The sequence below is a fragment of the Nycticebus coucang genome, chromosome Y, assembly GCF_027406575.1.
Source record: "Nycticebus coucang isolate mNycCou1 chromosome Y, mNycCou1.pri, whole genome shotgun sequence".
Taxonomy (NCBI): domain Eukaryota; kingdom Metazoa; phylum Chordata; class Mammalia; order Primates; family Lorisidae; genus Nycticebus; species Nycticebus coucang.
In genome coordinates, this window is record NC_069805.1 from 35,039,358 (window position 1) to 35,056,723 (window position 17,366).

General features: G+C 35.0%; 2 protein-coding genes across 2 annotated transcripts in view; both read right to left on the bottom strand.

Annotated features, from left to right (window-relative positions):
- LOC128579076 (ankyrin repeat domain-containing protein 26-like) overlaps positions 1 to 15,265 on the bottom strand; it is a 161,988-nt gene extending 146,723 nt beyond the window's left edge. Inside the window, exons 1-2 of the mRNA XM_053581353.1 lie at positions 15,163 to 15,265; positions 12,329 to 12,396 (exon numbers count right to left, since the gene is read on the bottom strand). Coding sequence (XP_053437328.1) covers positions 12,329 to 12,396; positions 15,163 to 15,265 — 171 coding nt within the window. The remainder of the gene's footprint in view (positions 1 to 12,328; positions 12,397 to 15,162) is intronic.
- The window catches only part of LOC128579077 (putative ankyrin repeat domain-containing protein 19), a 75,049-nt gene continuing 72,890 nt past the window's right edge, over positions 15,208 to 17,366 (bottom strand). Inside the window, exon 12 of the mRNA XM_053581354.1 lies at positions 15,208 to 15,614. Within this exon, the coding sequence (XP_053437329.1) occupies positions 15,582 to 15,614 (33 nt within the window). The 3' untranslated portion in view covers positions 15,208 to 15,581. The remainder of the gene's footprint in view (positions 15,615 to 17,366) is intronic.

Below are 17,366 nucleotides of genomic sequence, written 5' to 3' on the forward strand. Positions count from 1 at the left end.
TTAAAGCATTGCAAGCCTTCCTCAGGAGAACAAAAAGATAAGAAGTTAACAAACTAATCTCTAGCAACTGTAAAAGGAAGAACATTCCAATCCCAAACACAGCAGATGAAAAGAAATAACCAAAATTAGAGCAGAATTAAATGAAATGGAAAGCAAAAGGTTTATACAGCAGATCAATATATCAAAAAGTTGGTTTACTGAAAAGATCAATACAAAATCTCCCCAAAAAGACCACCATCAGATGGTTTCACATCAGAACTCTACCAAATCTTTAAAGATGAACTAGTACCTATATCACTAACCTTTTCCAAAATATAGAAAAACAAGGAATACTACACAACACATTCCATGAATAAAACATCACTTTGATCCACAAACCAGGAACAGACACAACAAGAAAAGAAAATTATGGACCAATATCTCTAATGAATATTGACACAAAAATATTCATTAAGATACTAGCAAACAGGTTGGTGCCTGTGGCTCAAGGAGTAGGGTGCTAGCCCCATACATCAGAGGTGGCAGGTTCAAACCCAACCCCAGTGAACAACTGCAAAAAAAAAAAAAAAAAAAATCCTAGCAAACAGAATGCAGTATCACATCAAACAAATTGTACACCATGATCAAGTGGATTTTATCCCAGGGTCTCAAGGCTGGATTAACATACATAAAACTATAAATATAATGCATTGCATGAACAAAATAAAAAACAAAGACCACATGATTCTCTTAATTGATGCTCTAAAAATCTTTTGACAATATCCAGCATCGTTTCATGATCAGAATACTTAAAAAAACTGGTATAGAAGGGACATTTCTTAAATTGATAGAGGCCATATATAGCAAACCCACATCCAATATTGTATTGAATGGAGGAAAATTGAAATCATTTCCACTCAGATCAGGAACCAGGCAAGGTTGCCCATTGTCTCCACTGCTTTTTAACATTGTGATGGAAGTCTTAGACATCACAATCAGGTAAGAAGAGGCGATCAGGGTATCCATGTAGGGTCAGAGGAGATCAAACTATCACTCTTTGAAGATGATATGATTGTATTTCTGGAAAACCCCAGGGATTCAACTACAAAACTTTTAGAAGTAATCAAGAAATACAGCAACATCTTAGGTACAAAATCAATACTCACAAATCTGTAGCCATTATATATACCAACAATAGTCAAGCTGAAAAAACAGTCAAGGATTCTATTCCGTTCACAGAAGTGCCAAGGAAGATAAAATATTTGGAAGTTTACCTAGCAAAAGCCGTGAAAGATCTTTATAAAGAGAACTATGAAACTCTGAGAAAAGAAATAGCTGAAGATGTTAACAAATGGAAAAACATACCCTGCTCATGGTTGGGAAGAATCAACATTGTTAAAATGTCCATACTACCCAAAACAATATACAATTTTAATGGAATCCTTATTAAAGCACCACTGTCATACTTTAAAGACCTAAAAAAAATAATACTTCATTTTACACGGAATCAGAAAAGAACTCAGATAGCTGGATATTACTCGGAAATAAAAACAAATCAGAAGAATCATACTACCAAACCTCGTTTTATACTATAAATTGATAATGATCCAAACAGCATGGTACTGGCACAAAAATATGCATGTAGATGTATGGAAAAGAATACAGAACCAAGAGATGAACCCAGCTACTTACCATTATTTGATCTTTGACAAGCCAATTAAAAACATTCAGTGGGAAAAAGATTCCCTATTTAACAAATGGTGCTGGGTGAACTGGCTAGCAACTTGTAGAAGTTGGGACCACAGCTTTCACCATTAACAAATATACCAGATTACTGTATTAAAGATTTAAACTTCTTGATATATACCTAGTAGAGGAATTGTAGGATCAAATGCCAGGTCTATTTTTAAATCCCTAAGTGTTCTCCAAGTATCTTTCCAAAAGTAGTGCATTAGTTTGCATTCCCACCAGCAGTGCAAAAGTGTTCACTTTTATAAACATCCATACCAACAGCTTTGGTTGTGGGATTTTTTGATGGAGGCTAATCTTACTGGAGTTAAATGATATCTCAAAGTGGTTTTGATGTGCATTTCTCTGATGATTAAGGATTATGAGCATTTTTTTCACATGTCTATAGACCATGCGCCTGTCTTCTTCAGAGAAGTTTCCCTTCAAGTCCCTTGCCCACCCTGACATGGGATCACTTGTTCTTTCCCTGCTAATACATTTGAGTTCTCTGTGGATTCTGGTTATTAAACCTTTGTCAGAGACATAACCTGCACATATCTTTATCTTAAGATCAAAGATTTAAACCTTTGTCAGAGACATAACGTGCACATATCTTTATCTTAAGATTAAAGAATTTAACTTAAGACATGAAACTATAAAAATACTAGAAGAAATTGCAGGGAAAACACTTGAAGAAATCAACCTGGGACAATATTTTATATGGAAGACACCCTAGGGCAATTGAAGCCACAACAAAAATACATTACTGAGACCTGATCATACTAAAAAGCTTCTGCACAGCCAAGAACACAGTAAGTAAAGCAAACAGACAGCCCTCAGAATGGGAGCAAGTCTATCTTAGTTAATGGTGAAATGTATGACAGTGGTGCTTAATAAGGAAAAAAAATAAAAAATAAAATTGTATATTGCTTTGGGTGGTATGGACATTTTAACAATGTTGATTTTTCCCAGCCATGAGATTGGTATGTTTTTCCATTTGTTAACATCTTCAGCTATTTATTTTCTCAGAGTTTCATAGTTCTCTTTATAAAAGATCTTTCACAGCCTTTGCTAGGTGAACTCCCAAATATTTTATCTTCTTTGGTACTACTGTGAACAAAATAGAGTCCTTGACTGTTTCTTCAACTTGACTATTGTTGGTATATATAAAGGCTACAGATTTGTGAGTATTGATTTTATAACCTGAGACGTTGCTGTATTCATTGATCACTTTTTTTTTTTTTTCCAGTTTTTGGCTGGGACTGGGATTGAACCTGCCACCTCCAGCATATGGAGCCGGAGCCCTACTCTTTTGAGCCACGGGCACCGCCCCTCCTTGATCAATTCTAAGAATTTTGTAGTAGAGTCCCTGGGGTTTTCCAGATATACAATCATATCATTTGCAAAGAGTGAAAGTTTGATATACTCTGACCCTACATGGATACCCTTGATCGCCTATTCATGCCTGATCGTGATGGCTAAGACTTCCATTACAATATTAAAAAGCAGTGGAGACAATGGGGAACCTTGCCTGGTTCCTGATCTGAGTAGAAATAATTTCAATTTACCTCCATCCAATATAATATTGGCTGTGGATTTGCTATAGATGGCCTCTATCAGTTTAAGAAATGTCCCTTCTACACCAATTTTCTTACGTGTTCTAATCATGAAAGGATGCTGGACTATTATCAAAATATGTTTTCTGCTTCAACTGAGAGAAACATCAGGTCTTTGTTTTTTAATTTGTTTATCTGATGAATTATATTTATAGATTTATGTATAATGAACCCCTGAGAGCCTTGGATAAAACCCATTTGGTCGTGGTGTATAATTTGTTTGATGTGTTGCTGGATTAACTTTTTAGGATCTTGTTGAATATTTTTGCATCAAGATTCATTAGTTACATTGGTCTATAATTTTCTTTTCTTGTTTTGTCTTTTGCTAGTTTGAGTATCATGGTGATGTTTGCTTCATAGAATGTGTTGGGTAGTACTCCTTGTTTTTCTATTTTGGAAAAGGTTAAGTAATATAGGTACTGATTCCTCTTTAAAGGTTTGGTAGAATTCTGTTGTGAAGCCATCTGGTCCAGGGCTTTTCTTTTTAGGGAGATTTTGTATAGTTTATGCTATTTCAGAACTTGATATAGATCTGTTCAACAGTTCCACTTCATTCTGGCTACATCTAGGAAGGTGGCATGCTTCCAAGCATTGGCCTATTTCCTTTAAAATTTCATATTTCTGAAAAAAGAGTTTCTTGTCATATTCATTAAGGCATTTTTTGAATTTCTGAGGAGTCTGTTGTTATTTCATCTTTACCATTTCTGATTGATCAAATTAGAGATTTTAGTCTTTTTTCATGGTTAGGTTAGCCAAAGATTTATCTATTTTATTGACCTTTCCAAAAAACTAACTTTTTGATTTATTTTGATCCTACAATTCCTCTACTAGGTATATACCCTGAAGACAAAAATCACGTTGTAACAAAGATAATTGTACCAGAATGTTTATTGCAGCCCAATTCATAATTGCTAATTCATGGAAGAAGCCCAAGTGTCCATCGAACCATGAATGGATTAATAAATTGTATATACACCATAGAATATCATGCAGCTGTAAAAAAGAAGGAGACTTTACCACTTTCATGTTTACATGGATGGATCTGGAACATATTCTTCTTATCAAAGTATCTCAAGAATACAAGAAAAAGTATCCAATGTACTCAGCACTACTGTGAAATCAATTTATACCTTTCATATGAAAGCTATAACCCAATTATATCCCAAGAACAAGGGAAAAGGGGAGATTAAGGGTAGGGAAGGGGGAGGATGGGAGGAGTTAGGGTAATTGGTGGGACTACAACTATGGTGCATCTTACAAGGGTACATGTTAAATTTGCTAAGTGTAGAATATAAATGTCTTAACATAATAAATAAGAAAATGTCATGAAGGCTATGTGAACCAGTTTGACGAAATTATTTCACACTGTATATAAAACTAGCACACTGTACCCCATGATTGCACTAATGTACACGGCTATGATTTAATTAAAAATATTTAAACTTAAGATATGAACCTATAAAATACTAGAAGAAAGTACAGGGAAAATATATGAGGAAATCGATCTGGGAAATAATTTTATGAGGAGGACCCCCAGGGCAATTGAAGCAACACCAAAATACATTAGTGGGATCTGATCAAACTAAAAAGCTTCTGCACAGCCAAGGACACAGTACATAAAGCAAACAGACATCCTTCAGAATGAGAGAAGATATTTGTAGGTTATGTCTCCCACAAAAGTTTAACAACCAGAATCCACAGAGAAATTAAACGTATTAGCACAAAAAAAAAAAAAAAAAAAACAAGTGATCCCATCTCACGGTGAGCAAGAGACTTGAAGAGAAACTTCTCTGAAAAAGTCAGGTGCACAGCCTACAGACACATGAAAAAATGCTCATAATCCTTAATCATCAGATAAATGCAAATCAAAACCACTTTAAGATATCATCTAACTCCAGGAAGATTAGCCCACATCCATTCATGAGATACTTTGCTAAGAAGAATATTTTCCAGCTCTATCCATGTAAACATGAAAGAGTTAAAGTCTCCATCTTTCTTTAAGGCTGCATAAAATTCCATGGTTTACAGATACCACAATTTATTGATCCATTCGTGGCTTGATGGTCACTTGGGCTTCTTCCACATCTGAGCAATTATGAATTGGGCTGCAATAAACATTCTGGTACAAATATCTTTGCTATAATGTGATTTTTATTACTATTAAATCATAGCTGTGTACATTAGTGATTTTTGGTCTTCTGGATATAAGAAAAAGTATCCAATGTACTCAGCCCTACTATGAAACTAATTACAGCACAAGAATATGGGGAAAGGGACAAAGGACAGGAGGGGAGAGGGGAGGATGGTTGGAAGGAGGGTAAATGGTGGGACCACATCTATGGTGCATCTTAGAAGGGTACAGGTGAAGCTTACTAAATGCAGAATATAAATGTATGAACACAATAACTAAGAAAATGCCATGAAGGCTATGTTAACCAGTTCGATGAAAATATTTCAAATTGTGTATAAAACAAGCACATTGTACCCCATGATTGCATTAAGGTACACAGCTATGATTTAATTAAAAAAAAAAAAAAGAGAGAGAGAGATTAGCCCACATCACAAAATCCCCAAACCAGAGATGTTGGCATAGATGTTGGGAAAAGGGAACACTTCTGCAATGCTGGTGGGAATGCAAACTAATATGTTATTTTTGGAAAGATATTTGAAGATCACGTAGAAATCTAAAAATAGACCTGCATTGTATCCTTCAATTTATCTATTAGGTATATATCCAGAGGACCAACAATCACTTAATAATGAAGATAATTGCACCAAAATGTTTATTGGAACCCAATTCATAATTGATAAGTCATGGAAGAAGCCCAAGTGCCCATCGATTCATGAATGGATTAATAAATTGTGGTGTATATACAACATGGAATATTATACAGCCTTAAAAAAGATGGGGACTTTGCCTCTTTCATATTTTCATTGATGGAGCGGAAACATTTTCTTCTTAGCAAAGTATCTAAAGAATAAAAGAAAAAGTATCCAATGTACTCAGCCCTACCATGAAATTAATTTATAAGCACCCACACATCCATATGAAAGCTATAACCCAACTATAGCCCAAGGTGAAGGGGAAAAAGAAGAGGGAAGGAAGGGGTAGGGGGAGGATGGGTGGAGGAAGGGTAATTGGAGGGACCATACCTACAGTGCATTTTATAAGAGTACATGTTAAATCTACTAAGAGTAGAATATAAATATCTTAACACAATAACTAAGATAATGTGGTGAAGGCTTTTTTAACCAGTTTGATGAAAACATTTCAAATTGTATATAAAACCAGCACATTGTACCCCAAAATTGCATTAATATACACAGCTATGATTTAATAAAAAAAAGATGAAGAAAAAAAGAAAATATCCACTGGACACTTGATAAACATGGCATCCCAAACATTATGATGTTTATCACTACTCTCAATTAATTTGAGTTTCTTAAATTGTCCTCTAAAGAGGCATGGGCTAGCTGACTGTACACAAAAGCTCGGATCAGATATATCTTGCATACCAGAATCCCATCTTACCTTAAATGACAAAAGTAGACTGAGGGTGAAGGGATGGACATCTATAATTCAGGCAAATGGAAATCAGAAAAAAATCAGGGGTTGCAATTTTATTTGCAGATACGAATAGGCTTTAAACCAACAAAGGTAAGGAAAGTTAAGGATGGACACTTCATATTTGGGAAAAGAAACACTCCATATGAAGATATTTCAATTATTAATATTCATGCTCCCTACAAAATGCCTCTCTATTTATAAAGGAAAACACTAACAGACACTGAACAATTGGATATCATCCTGAACTATAACAGTGGAGATTTTAACTACCATTTGGCTATGTTGGATAGATCCTCCAAGAAGGAGGATCTTTCCAAGAAGAATGTAAACAAAGAAATAATAGATTTAAATTTGGTCCTATAACAAATGGACTAAACAGACAGCTACAGATAATTTCATTGTAATAAAACCAAACACACATTCTTCTCATCATCCCATGCAACATCCTCCAAAATTGATCACATCTTAGGTCACAAATCTAACTTCAGCAAATTTAAGAATATAAATTATTCCTTGTATTTTCTCGGACCATCCGGAATAAAAGTTGAACTCAACAACAGCAGGAATCTTCATACTGGAACAAAGTCAAGGAAACTAAACAACCTTATGCTGGATGATAGCTGTGTCAAAGATGAGATTAAGAAGAAAATTACCAAATTTTTGGAACAAAATGACAATGAAGACATAAATTATCAAAACTGTTGGATTCTTCTAAAGCAGTCCTACAAAGGAAATTTATAGCATTGCAAGCCTTCCCCAAGAGACTGGAAAGAGAGGAAGTCAACAACTTAGTGGGTCATCTCAAGCAACTGGAAAAGGAAGAACATCCCTTCCCCAAATCAAGCAGAAGAAAATAAATAACCAAAATTAGAGCAGAATTTAATGATATTGAAAACAAAAGAATCACTCAGAAGATCAACGAACAAAAAGTTGGGTTTTGGAAAAGATTAACAAAATTGAGAAAACTTTGACTAACCAAACCAGAAACAGAAAAGTAAAATCCCTAATATCATCAATCAGTAATGATAAAAAAGAAATAACAAAAGGCACCTCAGAAAATGCAAAAAATTCTTAATGATAACTGCAGAATACTCCATTCTCAGAAATGGGAAAATCTGGGGGAAAATGGCAATGTCTGGAAGCACACCACTTCCTAGACATAGCTGAAAGAATTGAAAGTGTTGAACAGACCTATATCAAGCAATGAAATACCATCAACTATATGAAATCTCCAGAAAAGTAAAGTCCAGAAAGAGGAGGCTTCACATCATAATTCTACCAAACCTTTAAAGAGGAACCAGTATCTATATTACATAACCATCTTCAAAACAGAAAAAGAAGGAATACTTCCCAATACATTTGAGGAAGCAAACATCACCTTGATCCCAAACCAGGAAAAGACCCAACAAAGAATTAAAGTTATAGACCAATATCATTAATGACTATTGATGCAAAAATATTCAATAAGATCCTAGCAAAAACAATTCAACAACACATCAAAAAATTTATACACTATGACTAAGTTGGTTTTATCCCAGGGTCACAAGGCTGGTTCAACATGACTAACTCTATAAACATAATATATCACATAAACAAAATAAAAAACAAAGACCATATGATTCTCTCCACTGATGCAAAAAAGCTTTTGATAACATCCAGGATCCTTTCATGATCAGAACACTGAAGAAAATAGGCTGAAACGGGTCATATCTAAACTGATAGAGGCTCACTACAGTAAACCCACAGCCAATATCATATGGAATGGAAGAAAATTGAAAAAAAATCCACTCAGATCTGGAACTAGACAATGATGCTCATAGCCTCTACTGCTATTGAACAAAGTAACGGAAGTATTAGTCATTGCAATCAAGCAAAAGAAGGAGATTAAGGGTATTCCAATTTGGTCAGAGGAGACAAACTCTCACTCTTCGCAGATGATATAATCTTCTACCTGGAAAAACCCAGGGACTCAACTGTAAAACTCTTATAAGTGATAAAAAAAATACAGCAACATCTAGGAATACAAAATCAATACTTACAAATCTGTAGCTTTTACATATACCAACAATAGTCAAGCTGAACAAATAGTCAAGGACTATATTCTTTTTACAGTAGTACCAAAGAAGATGAAGTACTTGGGAATTTACCTCAAAAAGGACATGAAAGATCTCTATAAAGAGAACTATGAAACTCTGAGAAAAGAAAAAAGCTGAAGATGTTAACAAATGGAAAATCATACCCCATGCTTATGGCTGGGAACAATCTTCATTGTTAAAATGTCCATATTACCCAAAGCAATATACAAATTTAATGCAATCCCTAAAGCACCTCTATCATACTTTAAACAACTGGAAAAACTAGTACTTTGTTTATATGGAATCAGAAAAAAACATTGAATAGCCAAGACATTACTCCGAAATAAACACAGAGCAATAGCAATCAACCTACCAGACTTCAGCCTATACTAGCAATCTATATTGATCAAAACAGCATGGTAAAAATGCCAAGGTAAATGTATGGAACGGAGTAGAGAACCAAGAGATTAACCCAGACACTTACCATCATTCAATCTTTGATAAGCATATCAAAAACATAAATTGGGGGAAAGATTCCCTATTCAACAAATGGTGCTAGGTGAACTGGATGGCAACTTGTAGAACACTGAAACTGGACCCTCATCTTTCACCATTAACAAAAATTGATTCTCATTGGATAAACAGTTTAAACATAAGACATAAAACAATAAAAAATATTTTAGAGGGGACAAGGGAAATACTTGTCCCCTGAAAAAATTGGCCTGGAAGAATGTGTTATGAGGAGGACCCCAGCCCCTAAACAATTGAAGCAAAACCAAAAATGTACTACAGGGATCTGATCAAACCCTGTAAAAAGAACAAAGTAAAGCCAGCACACGGTCCTCAGAATGGGAGAAGATTTTTCCAGGTTATGTTTCCAACCAAGGTTTGATAACTAGAATAAACAGAAAACCCAATTAATTCGCAAGGAAAGAACAAGTGATCTCATTTCATTTTGGGCAAGAGAATTGAACAGAAGCTTCTCTGAAGTAAATAGGTGCATGGCCTACAGACTCATGAAAAACTGCTCATCATCTTTAATCATCAGAGAAATACACATCAAAACCACTTTGAGACATCATCTAACTCCAGGAAGAGTAGCCCACATCAGAAAGTCACAAAACTACAGATTTTGGTGTGGATGTGGAGAGAAGGGAACATTTCTGCACTGCTGGTGGGAATGCAGGCCAATATGTCCCTTTTAGAAAGAGGTTTGGAGAACACTCAGGAAACTAAAAGTAGACCTACTATTCGATCCTGCTATGCCTCTGCTAGGAATAAGTCCAGATGACCAGTCATCATTTTACAAAACATATTTGCACCAGAATGTTTATTACAGCCCAATTCATGATTGCCCAGTCATGAAAGAAGCCCAAGTACCCATAGACCCCCTAAATAGAGTAACAAATTGTGGTATATGTATACCATGGAATATTATGCAGCCATCAAAAAGATGGAGACTTTGCCCCTTTTTGTTCACATAATGAGCTGGAACATATTTTTCTTAGTAACATATCTCAAGAATGGAAGAAAAACTGTCCAATGTACTCAGTACTATTGTGAAATGAATATATAATCCCCCACACTTTTATACAAATGATAAATCATAACTATAGCCCAGAATGAAAGAGGGAAGAGAGGGGGAGAGTAGGAGCAGAGGGAGGCCATGTGAATGGAAGGTAAATGGTGAGTCATCACCTATGGTGCATATCACAAGGGTACATGTCAAATCTATTAAGAGTAGAGTATAAATGTCTTAACACAACAAATAATTCAGTAAGGTGAACCCTATGTTAACCAGTTTGATGTAAGCATTCCAAATTGTGTCTAAAATCAGAACATTGTACCCCATAAAAGCAGTAATGTACAGTTACGATTCAATAAAAAATTTACGATATAAAAATAAGAACTTCAGAAAAAAAAATCTTAAGTGTCCCTTCATTTTGACAATAACTTCTGACTTCCTTGCTTGTTTTAGTGTCTGTATTATCTTCACATTTCTCCTCACCTGTGTCAAATGCATGCCGAGTGTCTGTGTGCATTGTTAGCATTTTTACAGTACACTTTTTCTTTAATTTAAATAAACTTTAGAAGGTGAGTGAAGATTATACTTCAGGAACACAAAGTAGGCATGAGATGGAAAATATTTTTGTGACTGAGGCATTTTGTTAAGAAAATGCCTCAAACACTAAAGAGTGGAAAATCCAGGTGCATCTTTCCCCTCACAGTCTGGTATACTATTTGTTACATTAGATGGTGCTTTTTCTGAACTTTGCTCCGTCCTTACACTAACTCTACTACAGGACAAGCAGGAATTTTGTATCATTCACAGATTTAACCAGAACTCTGTTTCAACTCATTTCTCAGGTGTTTTTATTTACTTCCCCATTCCTCTTTGCCTTGTTTGATGCCCAGTTGCTCATACTTTTGAACACAAGGAAGTTCTGAATGTACAGATACATTTCATCAGTCCTCATTCATTCCTAATCAGGAGTCATGTTTCCATATGCAAACATGCTCAATTAACATGGTTATTTCCATTCTGTTTTTAAAAACTGATAACTGAAAACTGGAAAATTTTACATTATCACAAGATAAAATCAATAGCAATCAGAAAGAAAAGCCAATTCTCAAATGTGAATTCAAATGATACAGCAGAATATGACAGTGCTATTTTTCTGACACGGACTATCCGCTTAAGCCTATGTCTAAGATTTTCTAATGTCCTCTTTGGACAGTGAGTAAAGGAACCTTGATACCATTTAATAATTTTATACAGCTATGTGAGTTACAACTTGCTGCTGTACACAATCACATCAATGTCCGTTTCTGCAAGGTCGGATTTCCTTCATAGGCACAGTCTAATGACCTCATTCCCTCTCTCAGCACACAGGCCAAACCGAGTTAGAGGCCACAAGGTGGAAGAACCACTCTACCTGGCACAAATGACTGGCAGTATAAAACTACACTACAGTTGGGGACATTAGGCATGGTGACTCTTTGAACATGAGTCCAACTCAGTGGCCATCATGATGAAATTGCTTGTAATTTCTCTTGCTTAGTAATATGATTCTGTACTTGGCATGACCTTATCATGTAAGGTTATAAAACTAAAGAAGCAGGAAAACACCAGAAATTCTCTGCCTCGAATCCAAGGACAAAGATTAGCTATAAGTCACTCTTCACTTTAGGAAGGTTTAAGCTTTATAACTAGTTAAAAAACTTCCTCAACTTAAATATTAGCTTACAACATATGAATTATAAAATGCTATTCCAGTAGGAAATGTCCTTTGGACTATGCCACATTATTCATGTAAAAAAGTAGTATGAAACCAGGAACATAAGTGTCAATTTGTTTATACCTGTGGCTGGTCATTTTCAACTCCTTCAGGCTCTTCTTCCTCTTCTTCTGACGTAACAAAGTTGTATACTGTAAATTTCATATATTTATTTAAATGAGCTGATTAGAATGATGTGATAAAAGGTATCAGCTTTATAAAAGTGGATAGAAAGTTACATTTATGTTGATTTTATAAATTGAGAGTTTAGATGAAGTTAAGTCTTTAGCAGACTATATACTTCTTTTAAAAATACTCCTAAATAATCTAATAATGAGTTGCTTGGAATGATGGTAAAAGCTATTACCTTTATAAAAATGGATAGAAAGCTAAATTTCTCTTTATTTTATAAATTAAATTTCTAGATGAAGTCTTTGGCAGACTATATACTTCCTTAAAAAGTACTCCTAGTTAATCTAATAATGAGTTTCTTAGAATGATGTGGTAAAAGCTATCTGCTTTATAAAAATGGATAGAAAGCTAAATTTCTTTTTATTTTATAGATTGAGTGTTTAGATGAAGTTAAGTCTTTAGCATACTATATACTTCTTTAAAAAATATTCCTAATTATCTAACACTTAAAAAACCACTCAGAAAACTACTAGGCATCAGTGTGTAGAAGGCTCACAAAGATCACAGATTCATGCAGAAATTCATCCACCCAACATACATGACATAGCCATCATAAACAAAGAAAAAATTTTCAATCCAGGAAAACATATCAAGTATCCCTGTGTACGCCTGTCTCCTTCTTAATAAAACCTGCAAAGCATTGCATATGTTATTCTGTAAGTTGCTGTTACTTTTCATACCATAATCAGTGTATGCCCTGTGACTTACGTGTGAAATGCTTTCCCTCTAATAGGCTGACAATCTTCATTCAATTTTTAATTTTCTTTTCTCTTCTTTTATTCTTCTTTTTCCATCTTCTCTCTTCTTTCATTCTTTCCTTCTTTATTTTTGGACACAGATTGCTATGTGAAGACCTTGTTAATTACAGCTCTTTCCCTGGTCAAACTGGAATCTACTCTCTCACTGAATCTACTCTCATCCTCAGGACTTATGGATTTCTCTTTTGCACCTTCCCCACCTGAACTATAAGTTATTTATTTCCATTTCTATTTCCCAGATCCAAAGGCTGTAGGATACAATATTCCACAGCATTGTTGGGCACATAGTTTTTATCTATTGTACTTGATAATTATACTGTGATTAAAGGAAAATGAATAAGATACATCAAGATTGGCTTTTCTAGAGGTCATGTCTGAACTGACAAGTACAGGGTGAGATGAGCAAGGTGAAAAGATGGAGAGGCCAGGAGAAAGGGAGAGCAGGACAGGAAGCAGCAGGAGGAAAGAGAAGCCTGAAAGAGGATGTGCATTTGTCCAAAAAAGAGGAATTGGCTCAGAGGGCACTCCCAGAGGTATTTCAGTAATGCTAGTGAAAAGGCAGGCACACAGGGTATGGGCTAAAATGAAGAGTTGAGAAAAAGTCAGATTGTGAAAGCCCCATGTGAGACCTAAGGTCCTACAATATTACCAATTCAAGGACCACTTAATCATCCTAATGGCCCTAGAGAGGGACCACAGTGAATACTGTAGGGAAGATAAATTCCAGGGACACATGAATAAACAGAAGATGACTTACAGGCCATATTGCAAAATAAATGCACTTCTGAAATATATGAATGGTTCAAGAAATGATTCACAAAGTGTCAGCCTCAAGTGTAATGTAGATTTTTATGGAATAAATAAAAGAATCTAGGTTTTGCATTATAATTTTTTCCATTTTAATGCTTAGTATAGTAAGTTTTAATATTTACAACCTACTGTATACAAAAGATCCTATGGATCCCCAATCACATTTACATTTTTAATCTGCATTCAGTGTTCAGTTCAGTGTGGTACACATATGTTGGAATGGCACAGAGAGCTTAAACTAAACAAGTATACTAGTGTCATTCTCAGCAGATCCAAAAAAATGTAATATTGAGCAAATGAAGAAGTTGCTGAATGTTATATACAATGTATACCATTTGTGTGCAATTTTATGACCCAGAAACTAATTCTCAGCAATATTTATCACTAGACTCATACATTGTCAAAACTTTGAAAGTCCTTGGAAATAATGTACAGACAATTCCAGGTGTTCATTATTTCTGTGTAATATTCCGTAAATAGTACAGAAGGACTATTTTGTACTATTAACCTTTCAGGATCACGGTTTTAAGACTGTGTCTACCAAATATTCATAATGGAAAATAACTAAGAAAATGCCAGGAAAGCTATGTTAAGTAGTGTGACGAAAATGTGTCAAACGGTCTATGAACCAAGTGTATGGTGCCCCATGATCATACTAATGTACACAGATATGATTTAACAAAAAAAAGAAAAAAAATTCATTTAAAAAAGTTTCCCACTTTGTTTGTAGACTCGCAACTTTCTCTTGCAATTCTGCCAGACTTGCTTTATATATTTCACCAAAATAAATATGTACTACCAAAAAAAGTCTCTCAATAAATGAAAAACTAAAAACTAAAAAAAAAAATTCATAAAGGAGTGATTAATTATTTTACTAATAAGGATACCCTCTCACACAAATATACTCTACTAATTGGATCATCTGACTTCCTTTGTTATCATCAGTGTAAAATCAGTAAGATGGAATAATTAAAGTTAAACATGACTGAGATGTTAACATGAAGTGCTCCTCTAAGTAAAGATTTGAATTCCAAGAAGCACTTGGAAAGTTGTGGAGTCACCAAATTCACCTCTGTCATTTCCCTAACAAGGACAGGGATGCCAAATCAGAGAACAATGGGAGGCAGAATGACAACAACGACAACAAAAGAAAATTACCTGTTGCAGCTGGTTTAACTTTAATCCTTTGTACTCCTTTTTTTGGAGTAGGAGGTTTTATGTCAGCATCGTGCACAGTGAGCTTTGAAACAAATTGTATCATAAGTAAAGCACAATTTCACACAATGTACAGAAAATAATTCCCTCACATGAAGGGAATTAGGAAACAACTACTTTATAGAAAAAAAAAAAAACAATAATAACATTTGCAAAAAAAGCCAGCCATCTTTGTTCAAAGTAACCTGATCTGATTAACTAGTATCAATGCAACATATATCTCAGATGCCTGATCCTTCTGGAGAAAAGAAATGCCTCCCTGTGTTCTGCCCCAATCCAGCACTTCCTCCTCCTTCCAGTAATCTCTGGAGCTGCAGTAATCCAATCTTCTCTGTGTGTGCAAATTTCCTGAATGAATATTGTTACCTGATACTGAGGTTGTGTCTTAACATGCACTGAAAAACAAAGAGAACATAGTAATCAGTGTAAATGTAAATATGACAAAGCCAAACATACAGTGGAGGAGAGTTCCTATTGAGCTGAACCCCCAAGCTGGGCTTAGAAAATAAATACTTTAGGTTTCGGGCTGCTTTTTCTCTCTTTTATTGGCGGATTGATTGATTTATGGGCAGACAGGAGCATAACAGACAAAAACTGAAGACAACAGGAATACAAGTTTAATATAATATACAGTTAAAACTTCAAAAGTGAGATTATGTTTCAAATGAAAATCACTCATATAGAAAAGTGCACATACAGAAGAGTGAAGAGTGGTCTTTATTTGAAGGAGCAAATCATGACCCAGAGAGCATAAAAGGCAAGGCCGATGGCAGAAGCTTACAGCATGCCTTTACTACAACCCAAAACATCATTTGTACAATAGGCTGCAATTAAGTGCCAAGTTCTTCAGTTTGTGGATGTCATTTAGGAAGAAACACAGCTATGAAGACAGTTCAGATGAGGGCATAGTCCATTTCTCATTAGAGAAAGGGTTCAATCGATCTGCATGGCTAGACCCTTGTAGAATAGCAGTTTTAGAAATTTGATCTTCTCCATACCCACAAGAGACACAAGTATACCAATATTTCTTAGGCCCTCTACTTTTGTGCTGTTAATTTTCTTCCTCAATTCATATAAGAGGTATGTGAGAAATTACATATACTGAGCTATCTATGGTGAACTATTTATCAAAAAGGAAACACTGAATGGCCATATAATTATTAGATGTTGGGTGGCTCCTGTGACTCAAAGGAGTAGGGCACTGGCCCCATATGCCAGAGGTGGCAGATTCAAATCAAGCCCTGGACCTACAAACCACAAAAAAAAAAAAAAAAAAAAAGTTAAAATGTTTTTAAAAAATAATTACTAGATGTTAATGAATTTTTATATTCAAAAATCACTAGAATATTCATTGAATATGACATTAAATTTCATAAGAGGCAAAAATAAGCTTTTAGGCTTTTTTTAAATTTTCAGAATATTTGGGGATACATATTTTGCTTGCATACTTTACTTTTATACAGATTGAATCAAATGCTAAGTGTACTGTTTCTAAAATTAGTGTTCTTGAAGATCTCACATTAAGGGAATTAGGAAACAACTACTTTATAGAAAAAAAAAAAAACATTTGCAAAAAAAGCCAGCCATCTTTGTTCAAAGTAACCTGATCTGATTAACTAGTATCAATGCAACATATATCTCAGATGCCTGATCCTTCTGGAGAAAAGAAATGCCTCCCTGTGTTCTGCCCCAATCCAGCACTTCCTCCTCCTTCCAGTCATCTCTGCAGCTGCAGTAATCAAATCTTCTCTGTGTGTGCAAATTTCCTGAAGCCACCTGAACTGAGTTCTGTCATGTTTGCTCATCACTGAGAAATTACCTCGCTAAACTTCTTTCCTCTATGCCCACTCACAAGCCCTCTTCGTTTGCCAAAAAAAAAAAAAATCTTGCAATCTGCCATCTGCATTCTTTTGATAGATTATTTCCACCACCTCTTTCCTCTTTATTTAGCAAAACATCATATATCTAGTGTTTCAATATCTCTATCATTCAGTGTTATCCTCCAGCTAGAAAAATGCTCAGAAATAAGAACAAAATAATGCTTTCCTTTGATTCTAGGTTGGAAGTGCTCTTCAATGGCGCCTCCTACACATTCCTGTACAGAGAACTCTATGCCCTAGTTATTCAGGGCGTTCTAAACAAATGAG